Source organism: Acipenser ruthenus, chromosome 8, assembly GCF_902713425.1.
Source record: "Acipenser ruthenus chromosome 8, fAciRut3.2 maternal haplotype, whole genome shotgun sequence".
NCBI lineage: Eukaryota > Metazoa > Chordata > Actinopteri > Acipenseriformes > Acipenseridae > Acipenser > Acipenser ruthenus.
The window spans coordinates 53,474,663-53,490,412 of NC_081196.1; the positions used below are offsets into that span (position 1 = coordinate 53,474,663).

Genomic DNA, 15,750 nt, shown 5'->3' on the forward strand with positions numbered 1-15,750 from the left:
TCAACTCCATCTGAAGAGCTGCTACTAAGATTAGGAAGAAATTCAGCCTTTTGTTTTGTACGATCTATTTTGTGCCAGACATTGTCAGACCGGATAGTCATGACCTTGGGCATTCTGTTCTCTGTGACTTCTGGGCTATTCCTGTCTTTTCTCTCCGAAGATGTATTTTGGAGCTCTGTGATAACACCAGGCTTAGTGACACCTGCAGCGCTGGATCTCGCTGCTTCCATCACTTCGAGATAAGCAGCATGCAATTGAGTTACATTAACCCTGCACCAGACAGCCGGGTGAACAACAATGAAGGTCAACCTCAAGACAGGCATTATGTCCACGGTACCAAGTATATGTTGACATACAGGCTGATTGCACATTTCTTCCACACTGTGTAACTCCAGCCTAATAACTCCCTGTTTGTGAGCCCGTTTTAGCCCGGTGTTTCTCAGGATCTTTTCCTGATCTGTTACAATCAGAGGATGGGTTGGGTTACAGATTTTATTAACTATACCCATTTGTTCATATTTATCTATCAGTTTAGTCAGCGCTGTAGGTTTTCCTTGCCTATTCATTTTAGGGGCACCTTTGGACAAATTCTTCCCATGAATCCTCTCCCTTTCCTCTGCAGCAGTAAACTTCATTAGAATGTTATGAACCACAGCTTTGCCGGTGGTGGTTCTTCTCTTTTTCAGGTTCGGGGTGTCAATATGAATTTTCCCTCTGCCTGTTTCTTTGGTTTCCATGTTGTCCCGTGTACCTCCCTTGCTTATGTCTTTCGAGGGGACTCCAGCCCCCTGAGTCCAGTGTCCTTTCAGGAGCAGAGACCCTACCTCCCGGTTCCTCTTTCTCGTAGGTTCTCGGTTTTCCCTCATAAACCTTGACTGGAGAAGCTGGAAGGTGGTTGGGTGTTTGACGTGCTCTTCCTTTTGTCTGCTTGTCCCCCTTCTGTTCTCCTTCTTGTCCTCCAGCACAGCCCCCTGACTAGGGTCCCCTCGTGAGGTGCAGCTCAGGACTTCTGTCAGATAGAGCAGCAGACTGCTGAGGACCTCCGTGGCTCCATAGTTGGCTGACCTGTTGCTAGTTGTCCGTTTTAGCACGGCGGGATCCACAGTCAATTTACTCGGCTGACAAGTTTCAGACTGGGTTCTGCATGAAATAAATATCTATTTTTTTTAAAGTCATAATTGCCAGCGTTTTCAAATCTATATAAAATGTTTTTAAAAATACACATCAACTGTTCCTAACACGTTCTAGTTTCAAGGTTCTGCACACGCTTGGTATTATATATCTCATGTACTTACAACAGATTATGGAGCTTAAAATTATTTGCACAAACAGTTGATGGGTTAAAAAAATCCAATAGCACCCCCCTGTTTAAAGATACGTTTACATTTCCTTGAATGCCCTCTGTATCGCAAGCCTTTATGGCACCACACTTTTAACGTAACAAAAAAACAGATTCATATCCAGCTTTAAAAGCCATTAAGAAAAGCAGGGTTGGTTAGACAGGCACCATTTTTAAAACTAGGGATGGATCATATCAAGACCAGGCAAACCTTTTGGAATGGATTACTCTGAGTAATAGTCTTAGGGTGTGGTAGTATAAACTTTTATTCTAAAATTCAAAATACAAGTTACATTTAAAATGCTTTTATAGCTATAACTTTAAAACTGCTAACATGAGAAGACAATGTCCCAAAGTCAAGGGACGCAAGGCGTAGTTGAAGAAACTGGTGTTTGGTGGCATTGTCAAGTAATCTAACTGTGTGCAAAGCCCATACTGTACAACATGTAAACACTTGATTTGAGCTACTTGGTACAGTTAATACTAATACACAACGCAGACATGTCATGTCATGGCTTGTATTAGTAGCTAGGCTGTTTCTTGTTTGTTATAGAATAGTATTTAATATTTGAGAAACCAGCCAATACAGTGCATAGTGTTCTTAGATACAAATCAGATACACCTACAACACTTATGGCATACATGATTTAGATGTAACTCAGGTAGAGCTCAATTGGGAAAACAATATTTCAAATACATTAAGCCTGGTTTCTAACACTTTCTTCCCACAGTGTTCTGACCATCTTAGTAATAACATATCAAATTAACTCAAGTGCATTGAGCCATGTGTCATTTTTCAAAGCCTCCTATCTTTCTGGGCTTGCCAGAGTTCCATTTCCAATATGTGTCACTATGGAAACACACTTAGATATTAATACATCGCTGCTTTCTTAAGAATATGCCTCTAATAAAGCCATATTTGCAGGAAGATGAGAATATCCTGAACTGCCAGTAATATGTGGTCCTGGATTCATGTGCAATTTATTAATTATTTCTGATTATTTATTTATTTATTTCAGTCCTAGACATTGACATGTTTGCTCTATTAACAGTATTTTATCCCTTTGTCCCATAGACTGTTATTCTACATTAGCTGCCTTTGTAGTTTGAACTGTGGAGGGTTGTTTACAGATCATCTCCCCTTTACAGACATTCTCAACCCATAATACTTTAAAACAATACAGTTTGTAAATCCACGTGAACTAAACTGTCCCCTGTGCTTTACAGTATGTAAACCACAAAACATTTTTCAAGTGAAAAAGAGTCACCTTGAATACGAAGCCACACATTTTCAGTCCCTTTGGTTCACTTTATTATTTTAGAGACAATTTCAATCATTCTCTACTTTACTCAAGCACCAAAACAGCACACAACAACTGGACTGTAATATTATAATACATACAGTCCAGCTACCTTTGCATTTTCTACTGTATATCCTTCTGGGGCTGGCTTTGTTAAAACTCTTCTCTAGTTTTAAAAGGTCCATACCATAAAGCTGTGATGGGAGGAATGCAAGGAGTGGCCTGTTGCTAAAAAAAACTGCTAAATGTAGCGTGAAAGCTTTGGTAGGCGGCCAGTGGAAGCCAAGTTTCCAGTTTGACTAGTATATGGACGGTTACATTCTTATTTAAGGCACCATTGGGTGTGTAATGACCAATCTCTGGTTAATTCAGCACAGTAAAATGAATACATCCTTTGCCTTTGTGCATTTTAAAATTATTTCTACCTGTGTTAGGGCTGTCTAAAGCTCTTGGTTCATTAACATCCATTATATAATGTGGTATTATTGTTAGCAATCGTGAAAATTAGCATACATATGCAAATTAAAAGTATATATGCGTGTCCCTAAGGCATATTTTAATTTCAATGTTCATGAGCTATAATTGAGCATAAAAGTCAAAGCAAGGACACTTGAGGTTGACTTTTGAAATAATAAAGTATTGCTCAAAATTGATTCACCCACACTACATATACTGTATATATCTTTATGGAAAACTTAAAGATGGTTTCAAAGCACCCATCTAGTTCAGAAATCAAGCCAAATGAATCCTGATTATCATATTATTTACAAATAATGGATGACCCAGTAAATCTACTTCATTGATATATCGGGTTAATTCAGATTAAATCTAATGATGTAAGTGATTTATCAATAACGGATGACCCAGTAAATCTACTTCTTTGATATATCGGGTTAACTCAGATTAAATCTAATGATGTAAGTGACTTATCAATAACGGATGACCCAGTAAATCTACTTCTTTGATATATCGGGTTAAGTCAGATTAAATCTAATGATGTAAGTGACTTATCAATAACGGATGACCCAGTAAATCTACTTTGATATATCGGGTTAATTCAGATTAAATCTAATGATGTAAGTGATTTATCAATAACGGATGACCCAGTAAATCTACTTCTTTGATATATTGGGTTAACAGATTAAATGATTTATCGACTACAGTACTTGGTTGGATGATTAGTGTTCTGCTGAAATACCGTATATAACGGTCACTTTCCTATCCTACAACTGCAGGTGTATTCCCATTGTGACTTTAACAGTCAGTAATTACAGAGCTATATCATTACTTCTCACAACTGGCATGTCTAAAGAGCTTCTCTCCAAGTGACTCCAGTTGTACCCGGTTTTCCAGATTCTCATACAACCCTTTTGACACATTTTTCAGTCCATGAAGCAGTCCGTAAAGACACCCAGCTATCGATCCTGTGGCCCCGCTTTCACCTTGTCACATAAAAAACAACAATAACAAACAAGCAGTTGTTATTATTATTATTATTATTATTATTATTATTATTATTATTATTATTATAAATATTAAATCAATGGAAATAAGACTCCCATTTTATTTTGATCAGTTTGATCTATTCCAGTTTTTACTCTGAGCTGAACTAACCGCTGTGTATGGGGAAAAAATATTATGGGGTCTATTCAATTGATCTAAACAGCGGCTGATCTAAATACTGTCGTCATTTAAATCATTAAAATATGAACCTTCAGAACTTTTTAAAAATAGTTTATGCTGACAGAAATAAAGTACAAAGACTATTTTTGCACTGTTGGATGTTTGGTTGTTATAACTGTAGCAAGCAGTATTGTGCGGTGCACTGCCGTTACGGCTTCTGTCCAGTCGGTGAGATGAGATCAGGTTAAAAGCTCTATAACCACGAATACAGACGAGTCCGGCTGTATTGCATTTAAATTGTACCACAATTTAAAAACCAGCGCAGCTGTCCCATTGATTGAGTGCAGCTGTCCTGCCCTTGTGGCAGTGTTATGAAAGGTGGTGGTGTTTTTCACATTTTTCACCCAACCCCTCTATTTATAACATTTGTTTTGTGGTTCAGAAAAAAAGTTAGAAAAATTCAATTAATTTTAAATAGACCGTAGGTTAATGAGTGTTTAGAAAACTAAACACGAATCTAAGAATTTATAATTCCAGAATTATAGACCCCACAAAATACAACTAACATAAAAAAGTACAATGGGTTTTTGCAAGACTGCAAACAATTTACTAGACTAAGAGAATTTATAATAAATAATTCCTATATATACTTTTTATGCAAGTTTCATTAAGTTGCCGCTGTACCTCCGTGGAACATGGCCCGATTGCACAGCTGTTTCCAGTCAGAGCCGGCGCTGAGAAGGGCGTCGTAGGCAATCATCGGGGCATCATGACCCCTCCTCCCGCCTCGACCCTCGGAACTCCATCTCTTGTAAATCTGCCAGGGGGGAACAAACTGTTACTGTAAGAGTGAATTCAGTTTACCTACACAAAACGTTACTGTACATCCCATTTAAGGTTTCGAATGGAACTGAAAGAAATCTGTAGTCTTCGATAGAAGCAAGTGCAGTCAAAATGAGCAGCTGTTTAGTAAACTAGACCTTTTCCCTATATTCTCTATAAGAACTCCATAGTAATCGCTCTTTAAGACAGAATGCTTGGGGGATGGACTGCATATTTTGTTGCATATTGATGGATGGTGCACTTGACCTTAAGAGAGCTGTGAGTTGTGAAAAAGTCGTGGTGTTGTATTATAATATTGTGTTATTTAATCAAAACATAGTTTTCCATGATGTGTGTTTCTTTCACATAATTTGAGCCCCACTAGGTGGGTTGTAAATAATTACTTAATTAGCTTCTTTTTTTTTAGCTTTTTTCCATTTGGGCCAACAGGACATTACTTAAAAAAAAAAAAAACTTCACGTATCATTTTTCTTTTATATAGAATTTTATGTTGTTTTGCTCATTTAAGTTATTTAAGGAGATACCTGCAAAATGTGATTAGCTTTTTCAGTTCCGTAGATAAACTCAACAAAACTTACTTCGCTTTAAAAATAACCTCTTAGTCTACAAGTGTCCACAAATGGATAGAAACCCTTGCAAGCTCAACAACTCAACATGACCTGCTTACCCTGTCCATTTCTTCAGCATCATATTTATCTGAAAGGACGGCCTTATTTTGTCCATCCTGGTCGATTTCTCTTTCCTCCAGGTAAAACTGCCACTTCGCTTCAAAATAAAACCAATATTCCTGATATTCTAAAAAAAAATAAATAATAAAGAAACGAATGAAACAAACCTATTGGGTTATTATTATACATTACAATTTAAAAGAGAAGAGATACTTTCAAGCAGAACACAATGACTTATCATTGCTTTGCTCAGGACAGTCCTACCTGCCATGTGCCGAATTGTCTTTCTGCAGTACTCTTCAGCCATTGGGAGGACCTTTAACATATCCCTTCCCCATTGGACGAGAGGCCTACCCTGCACTGCATAGGAGGCAAACAGAGCTGTGCATAGGGAGCCTAGGAAACCTGCCGGCAAACAGAATAGGAGAAAATAGCATAGAGAGATGCAAAACACTGAAAAAAACACTTCCTGATTAAATCAGGTACATGAGTTGTCAAGTGAACAGGGTTTGGAAGGAGAAAAAAAAAAGACAAGAAGAATTCTTAAGAGTCCTTAAATGATGTTGCTTAGTTGTTTGGTTCTAGTTTTGTAAATGTAAGGGGCAGTGTTCTGTGATGATGAGGTTAAACTCTCTATAACCACGAATGCAGATAAGCCTTGCTCTTTCTGCATAGTGGTTAAGACGCTCGTTTGTGGTGTGCAGGGGTCGCCGGTTCATGTCCTGTCACATAAACACTTTGAAAATATATCCCATGATTAGAAACACATTCTTTTCTACTAAAAGGGCGTATGGCCACAATGGGCAGCCACGGCAGTACTGATTCAAAGTGACAACTCTGTAGGGTGTGTTAACCAATCTGGAGGGATACATCATTCCTGATGTTTCATAAGGAACTGTCTCAGAAATGTTGACATTTTGGGTTCTTCTGAAGAACAGACATCTCTGCAGATTTCCAGCCCCAACTTCCCTGAATTGGTAATCATTGAAAAATGGTGTACATTACGTATCCCTCCAGAACAACTTAGTCACCTTGCAGATACGTCACGTGGAATCAGTGCCCAGGGACACCCAAACCCCTTGGAAAGGATTATCACAGCTGCTCTAAACATGCCAGGTGCAGTACACAGTGTTGCAGTCTTGTACCTGTAGGGTGGTTGTGAGTCATTCGCCCAGCCTCGATGCTCACTTTCACCAAGGTATCCAATCTCTCTGTCTGCCAATATCGCATCCCGATACACATGGCTTTTGTGGCAGCACCAAATCCAGACCCTAGAAAGAGAACAAACAGAATTCAGTGCCGCCACCCCGCATGAGCACAGAAATAAAATTAAAACGTCATATCCACAACTATCCTAGGAGTGAAATATGTACTTGCAGTAATAAACGGTGTATGGAATTGACTTTCATAACACTATGAAGAGCTTTTTTTTTAACCAGCTATATTCAGTATTCTAATGGCTTGCTGATTAGCTGACAGTCATTATCACATGTCTTTGCACCTCTATGTTTAACTAATTCACAGCTCTTTCTCTACTGTAAGCATCTGTGATAGAGTATTCCCTTTGAAGAAGTCTGTAGACAGTCTTCTACAGTAAATAAAGATACTCATATCCTAGACTTGACAACAAGTATCACATTATAAGGGATTAGCAGGGATTGGCCTTTCCTTTTAAAGGTTTACTACAGTATATAGCGTTGTCAACAGTTTCCTTGCATCAGTTCCTTGTCATTCACGAGCGACGTACACAAGTAAAAGGTTATACTGTTTTGAAAGGTAGTGCACCTTCGTTTGCAGACTTGGAATTCGGTTTTAATTAAATCAGCCCTGCATCTTATTAAGTGCTTTCTGAGTGCTTCAAAGGGAATGGTTCGAAAGTTAGTGATAAGAGTTCATTACATCACATATTCTGCATTGTATTATCTGACTTCTAAACCTTTATACACATGACATTTAAAATAATAAACTGCCTTAAAATAGGCAATTGCAAAATTTAAAAAATGTGAAATAAATGGCACCCCTTATTGATTTGGTAAGAGACAGGGCCATGCTTATTGAATATATCACTTATAATACAGGACTGTTGGTAAAACTATAGCAGGGGTGGATTGTAAAGCACAGTCAGATACACATACTGATAAATACAACCACGGGGAAAGAAAAACACGGAAAAACAACATTGCTCATTTTCAATGGTAAACTTGTGTGAGGTTGACATTACTTTGTGTTGATTTTCCATTCTCATACCTTTCTCATTGAAAGGGGTGTGCCAGGCCAGCAGGTAGTTGTCTGGTTTTAACTGAGAGCAGCCCTCCACGGTGGCAGGGTCCGGTTGACGCAACTGAATTTTTACAACAGCTTCCACATAAAGCCGCACCAGCTCCCGGTACAGGTCTTCAAGAGACCAGTTATCTGAAACCAGGAGGAAACAGTAATTTACCTGAACTGAGCACTTACCTGCGCTGATCAAACCTAGAGAAGGGGAATTACTATGGCATCTAGAATAAGCAGTCACAAATGTTATTGTTTTGTTTTTTTTTAACTGTATTTATGAAATACTAATTTGAAATTGGCTGAGTGTAAAAATAACTAGCTGTTCACCTCAAGACTCTGGTTTCTATGTAAGTGGATTGAGCTTGATGGTTTGGTGGAGGTTGGCACACAATTCTGTGTAAATGGGACACTGGGCATCTTTAAAGGATTGAATGGCCGTGCAGGTCGTCATGTGACAGGAGTCACGTGAGTGTGCCTCAAAACTCAGGGCTACATTACCACTGTTTCTGCAATCCCAGCTATCTGGACGTTTTGTCCCCAGTGTTTGCAATCCAACATCTTCTTGTTTAATCCAAAGACATACTAAACCTTTACAATATGAACAAGCAACAATAATAACAAGCAGAAACATCATTATTTAATGTTATGTCTTGTGCCATTATTGGTGAAGAATGTATCTTACAAACGAACCATACCAAGTGGACGTGGAGTTTATGGTCAAACAGATACGCTTCTGTGGGTAAAGGTTCAATCAGATTTAGCATACAATTTGTGGTTGCGTTTTATTTTAAGTGACACTTCTTTCGTTTTTGAATTAACAACTAGCTTACTAACATGTTAGCAAATGCTGTTCGTTTTGTGTTAATGATTAGTTAATATATAGTAACCTATTTTAAAAAATAATTTAAAAAAAAGCCCTAAAACTGTTCAGCAAACATCAGATTGAAACAGGCTTAAATTTGTTTTAAGTAATTTGTAAAATATCTTACTAGAGTAATGTTTTGCTAATCAGACCAGGTTTTAGATTATTATGGCTTTTTAATAGTTAATTAATTGGTTACTTTACATTAAGACACCAAATGAGCAGCATTTATTAATGTGTTAGTAAACGTGTTGTTACAGTTAATGAACTAGAAAGTGCCTGGAGTTTTCCAATTAGAAACGCCATGCTGCCAACCCTGGGTGCATTTTAATATTAATGGGAAAATGCTGACAGGGTGGTAATAAGAAGGATAAAATGTGTCTTCTTGGCTCCCTACCAAATCTCAAAGGAATTGGGTGAACAGAAGTTAAGAATGTGTTAAAAATAAACATACAGCATAGTGTCCTGGCTAAAGGTTGTAGTCACACACGTTACTTAGAGAAACGTTGTTTAAGAAAATTACAGGTCAGATGCCATTGTCAACATATTTGCCTTAAAAGAGGCCCAGAAAATTCCATAAAATAACCTTGCGCTCTATTTTTCACATCTGTTAAATGTGTGTAAAAAAACTCTTAAATGACGCTTTCTTCATCACTTAGTTTTTTTTCTACTGTCCCTGGCAATTCAAATGATGCTTTCTTCATCACTTTATTTACTGTCCCTCGCAATAATTCTGATCCCTTCTTCTTGCATTCTGTTTTTTTATTTAATCAAAAATCTTTTCTCCTTTCGTTCTTTTTATATAGTTGCATCATTTATATTTTAAAATACTTCAGATAAATATATTAGATGTGTGTGTGTGTGTCTATGCAAATAGAAAGGATAGTGACTTGAATCTGAAGCAGTGGCAAGTTGTGGCACTCTGCTGCTGTAGCTGCGTTTGCCAAGTTACTGGTACAACAACATGAATAACATGATTCAGTGCTATAGGGGGCTATTTGATTGGAGTTCATTGGAGAAGCACAAAGATATAAAAGAGATCAAAGATGTAATTATGTTTGCAAAGATGACCTCTGGCAGAACACAGGGAACTTTTTTTTTTTTAGTAATAATAAGTATGATAATAATGCTGAAGTTTACTGACAGGTGACCTTTGCTGATTTTGTAAAATAGTGCATTGTTTTTTTTGTGTGTTTTTTTTAAACCATTGAACTACCATTGATATATCAGTCGAAATGACCCACTGTTTTTCCTCGTCAGGCCAGGCTTGGCTGGTCTTATCTGTGGAATGCTGGAAGATATTCTGAGTGGCCAGCAGCTAATAATCAGTTAACAGGATACTTAACATTCTGATCAAATGAATACCGACATGCTTGGCTAAATTTAGAAATGGCTGGCAGGAGATAAATAGGAGCAGAGCCTTGCAGGGAGCTTTCCTTGGCACTAGAGGAACCCTGGAAACCTGCAATAGTCCACACTTTACAAGACAGATTCTAATGAGGCTTACTGGTGAACTTTATCAACACTTACTTTTGTGTATTTAACACCATATGAACAAGAAAGGAGTCAACAAGACTGAAAGTTGCAAACTTAACGTAACTCTTTATAAATCCCCCCACTGAAGGTACATTTTATTAACTCTGCTCTGCGTGGGAAATAACACAGCAACAAATGACAAACATGCATTTTATACAGTTTTATACACAACCAGATTTTGCACAGTGTGCATCTGCATTAGACAATCATGTTTGGAAAACGTATTACAATAATTGCATTAAAACACAACACCTACAAATACCATACCTGATATTGCGATATTGTGAAAAATAGCCATCTATATACTGTATAATTAGGAATTAATCAGTAGTCTTTCTGTGAGCACAGTTTACTCCAATTAAAAAAAATGAAGTAGGCTACAAAAACATTGGGACACCACATGTTACAGGTAACATTTTCAATAATAACTATGTATGAACATACTGGGCTAAATGTAAATACACATCAAACAAAGCCAACCATTTTAAATGTGGTGCATGTGTTTTGTGTATTATTATTATTATTTGTTTATTTAGCAGGCGCCTTTATCCAAGGCGACTTACAGAGACTAGGGTGTGTGAACTATGCATCAGCTGCAGAGTCACTTACAATTACGTCTCACCCGAAAGACGGAGCACAAGGAGGTTAAGTGACTTGCTCAGGGTCACACAGTGAGTCAGTGGCTGAGGTGGGATTTGAATTGGGGACCTTCTGGTTACAAGTCCTTTTCTTTAACCACTGGACCACACAGCCTCAAATTGAAAATGGATAAAAGTCAATGCTTCTGGTCCTGAAGCCTGATTTGCGACGACATCACAAAAGACCATGTTGTATGAACAAAATGACGATTTATAGAAGGCCACATTAATAAAAACATCCATGGACTCCTTGTCATGAAGATTGCTTTGGTACTTCATAAACAAACACATGTAAGTTCAGATCGCCAGGACAAGGTTTAACTGCAGTATAAGATCATTTAATATGGTGGGTGTGCGACTCTTATAGAGTATATAGTTAGAGCACAACAAAATGTGAAATAGGTTTGCCTTGAATGACACCATGTTTATGTGGGGAGTGAGTTTTTAAATGGGGGGAATTAATGCTAAATGTCTCTTATTACTAGCTGTGTGAAAATCTGCCTCATGTTTCTTGAATGTTCGGCAACCATAATCAAATCAACAGTGTTTCAGTGAACAAAAGCAAGACTACAAAGTGGTTGCTGCCCAGTTACCATACATGTTAATAGAACAGGCTGTGTCATTTGGTGGTTTTGAGTCAGAGGGTCTTAATGATCCGGCCTGAGTATAAACAGAATGATGACACCAACAGGATTTATCTCTCATAGCAACTCTTCATATTCCAAGTATCATTGCTAAATGTGCAGCCAATTAGTTAAAGTGGTTGTAGCTAACAAGAAAAAATCCATAGATATTGCCTGTCGTGCAGTTCAATACATTACATATCTCTCAAAGTGGCTGTTTTAAAGAAATGATTATCTTGTGCTAGGATGGAAGAAATCTCTGTTTACGAGCTTTGCTTTCAGGTAGACTTCCTTGGTCATTTCATCTTGTTTCCTGTCCAACCAACTCCTTCCCCAATTGACTGACATGCTTTGAAGCCAGTAACATGCCTTGACCGCAAATACACTGCTGAGATGAAATGACCTTCAGTTGAAAGTGAAACATTAAGAGACTTCCTGAGAGTAAGGTATGGAAACTGAGAACTGTTACCAGATATCAAATTGAAAATTCAATTTCCCAAGTATGATGAACTCGTGCAAATGACTGTATTTCAGTTACTGTTCCGTCATTCATAACTATAAAAAAACACTCAAAGATAGAACAAATGTTTTGACGGTCTTTCTCAATGTCTTATATACAATATATTGAGAAGGACTTCTAGTTGAAAAGTTTGGGGTGGACACCACTTTGCCGAAGTATAAAAGAAGGTGAAGCAAAACTCATTTTCAGCATTGAAGACATTTTGAGAATGACTTTGAAACATTTGTCATTGAATTCACTTGAAGTTTCTTTCAACTGAACCGGTTGTCAAATAATTTAATGGTTTCCTTTGTATTACAACATAATGTCATACGTAACGCAGTTGCATACTTAGGTTAAAGGTCAATCATCCTATAACACAACTCCCCCCCCCCCCCCCCCCCCCGTTTACAGTACCTGTTAGGAGTGCCTCTGCTGTGGCCATGTGCATGAGGGTACCGTCACTGACTGGCCAGCTGTCTGCATCGAGAACCAAGCTGTCTAGGCCACCCAGACTCTTCAGCTCCTCTTGGATCTGCGCACCTGAAGTGCAGTTCTCCCAGCTGGCCTTTCTGTAACCCAGGGCATCCCCTACCCCTCCCAGCAGCATGGCAGCCTGGAATTTCTCCATCTCTGCACAGCTTGACTGGGAAAGCTTCTCGTTTACTGCAGTGTTTCAAGCTGAATTTCTTCACCCCTCCTCAAATTGAGTCCCCCATTCTCGGCTTCTTTGCTGCTCTCTCACCACTGGCTGATGAAGTTGTGCCGTTCTGTACAGCCTTCAGCCGGGCTTTATCATGGCCATTGTGTATGTGCCTGTATCTGGTGTCTCCTAAAAAGGCAATCCCCAGTCCTTTGTAGCTTTGAAACTGTCAGATGGTAATGTTATCTGCCTCCTGGGGATAACAATGGACCACAGCATACCCATACTGGGACAATTAAAATGACTCAGGCTTAACACATGTACCTTTTGTTTCTTGGTTTCAAATCGGGACAAGCTCTGATAACAGCATCTCTGTATTGCTTGGTAAATAAATTTACCTGATTTATTGGATGTTTTACTTTAGATACTTCCTCTCTGTGAAAAGCCTTTACTTGACTATCCAGTTGGTTTTGGGGTGCAGTTCCTCATTGGCTTGTGCACTTTGTTAAGAGCTCTGCTCAGACTATCACTGATGGGTCTGTCAGTGGAGTTGGGATTTGGCTGAAACACTTGCATTTCTTAATTTACATTTAAAACAGCTTGTGGAGCGACATGTCAACATTTTGGTGTTTTTTTAAAAATATTTCTATTACAAAAAACAGTCGGGGATATAAGCAGAATTTACTGAAGTGAAAGGAAATGAATAGAAATAAATACATTTAGATAACTGTAAAAGCACACCAAAAGGTAGGAAGCAATTAATCAAGAGTGGAAATATCACAATATCTGAAACAGTAAAAAAATAAATAAATAAATAAATAAAGAAACAATTATTAGTGGAGCAGCAAGACTAACTTTTGTGACTGCAAAAATAAAAAAAAAGAAAGTAACATCAACATTAAGAGTTGTCCATCTCCGCAGGTGACTGGTTCTCTGGAGGGGAAGGTCAGATACTCTATACTAATTATCTGAACCATGCTGTTACTACAAGATCCCAGGACAATTAATCCCAACATTAAGCCTACCATATACAAGGCAGCGTTGATGGAAATGGATAAGATTTTTACAAGCAACATTGGGGTAGGATAGGAAAAGAAGACATAAACTGCAAGTGTACACAATTTCTTGAAATTACACAACACACAGATTATTATTATTATTATTGTCAAGGGGGAGACATTCTGTTGTTGTCATCCTTTTTTTGGCATGCAATAACTAAGAACAAGCTGATGTGCTTTAAATACCTGTCAGTCTTGGGACAACAGCTCCATGGGAAAGATGAGGGTGGGGTTGTACGTTTCAGGACGTTATATATTAATACGGCACTACAGCAAGCAGTGCAAAATCTATTTCAATTGTTGAAACTACAAGATATTAGCGGCATCGTGCTAGGTATAAGGGTTTCACATGCGCAACGAGTAGCTACTGTATGTATGTTTGTCATGCATCCCGATATAACAACCTAGATCACAATATGTCCTTTAAAAGATACAGTAACATTCATATTACTTTTAACTTTTTACAGACGCTGGCTTGCAGATAGCCTCCCTAAGTTACTGTAAATATCAAGGCACTGTAGAATTTGCAGGATTCAGAATGCAGGCAAAAGGCGTGTCGATTAATATTCTGGATCGAAATAAAAGGAAAGAAGTGAACCTTACTTGTGTTTGCTTTTCTTTTTCTTACCTCCCTTGTACAAAATTTCTGAGATTAACTGCCCCTTAAACTTGAAAGCTGTTTCTATTCAGGGTAAAAAAAACAGGGAAACCTCGACCAAGTCTGCATGGAAAAATCTCATTACAGTTATGGCTTTGCCTTTTAAATAGATATCCATAACTTTAAACATTAGTATTAGCACCGTCACAGGAGGCTGGAAGGGGCATTACACATTTTAAAAGACAAACGTTTTGGCAACCTGTGGCTTTAAATACAATTCCTTAAATCATTACTAATATACTTCAAAAATGAAAAATAACAAAACAATGAAAAAGTTGTTAAAAACATGCTTTATTAAACAGGGTTTTTTAAAAAAAAAAAAAAACAGATAAAATGATAAATAACTTTTTTTTTTTTTTTTTTTTAACACCAGCAACATAATCTTTAGTTATATTTATAAAACAGATAATACTGCTTTCAAGATGCTCTTCATTCACTTGGCGCATGCTGAGGCAGTAATTTAATACAGGGCACTTCAGGGGCTGGTTTCATGTGCTACCTTACCCAATTTAACATTAGGTAGTCCAAGATTAGTGCTAATCAGGGTGTGAAACCAACCAATTATGTATTATGCAGTAGTCCAGGTCTTTACACAACATACAGTTACACCACAACCACCTAGATTGGCAACTTGGGAACAACACATCATGTGAAACTTCAAATCCAGACATCAAAATGGTATGTTGTTTTGAAAAGGACCTCAAACAAAATACATTTTAAAAAATTCAAACATTACACGCTCTTAACTTATGTCATAAAACCAATACCTAATTCATCAACACAATGCATCCATTGCAACATCCATCATACAGCAATAAATATATTAGTACCAATATTTATTAATCCAAGTCAGCTACTGATTTTTCAATTCAGAAATATGCATGAAGTTCCATAAAGCAAAGTCCATACCCAACACAATCGAATGATAACATGCTTTTTTTTATTGTTCTACCTGAATTGTGCTTTAAATGCTACAAATCGATCAACCAAAAGAAAGCTGTAAAGTGCATTTTATAAATGGAACCACCCTTTTTGCGCAGTCTAAATTCATGTTGCTACAATGACACCTAGTGTTTATAGGGTTGTATATTATTCAGTTAACATTATGAACTGCAATACAAACTCTAACTGATCAGCTTACATAGAGTGGTTCAGTTTTGTTACCTATCTATACTAATGTATATT

General features: G+C 37.6%; 1 protein-coding gene across 1 annotated transcript; it reads right to left on the reverse strand.

The window, feature by feature from the left end:
* Positions 1-1,383: 1,383 nt before the first annotated feature.
* adprhl1 (ADP-ribosylhydrolase like 1) lies at positions 1,384-13,011 on the reverse strand. The gene is made up of 7 exons (XM_034011538.3): positions 12,624-13,011; positions 8,022-8,186; positions 6,920-7,045; positions 6,039-6,179; positions 5,774-5,901; positions 4,948-5,080; positions 1,384-4,082 (listed from the first exon to the last, which is right to left on the reverse strand). Exons 1-7 carry the CDS (start codon positions 12,835-12,837, stop codon positions 3,925-3,927), a joined length of 1,065 nt encoding a protein of 354 aa, XP_033867429.1. The 5' UTR covers positions 12,838-13,011; the 3' UTR covers positions 1,384-3,924.
* Positions 13,012-15,750: the final 2,739 nt, after the last annotated feature.

Excerpts from the sequence above, each read along its gene's own strand:
- adprhl1 (XM_034011538.3), bottom strand. The coding sequence starts at position 12,837 with ATGGAGAAATTCCAGGCTGCCATGCTGCTGGGAGGGGTAGGGGATGCC. Across the intron at positions 8,187-12,623 it reads AGCAGAGGCACTCCTAACAG|ATAACTGGTCTCTTGAAGAC; the intron begins GTACTGTAAACG and ends TCCTGGTTTCAG. Across the intron at positions 5,081-5,773 it reads ATGCTGAAGAAATGGACAGG|ATTTACAAGAGATGGAGTTC; the intron begins GTAAGCAGGTCA and ends CCCCCCTGGCAG.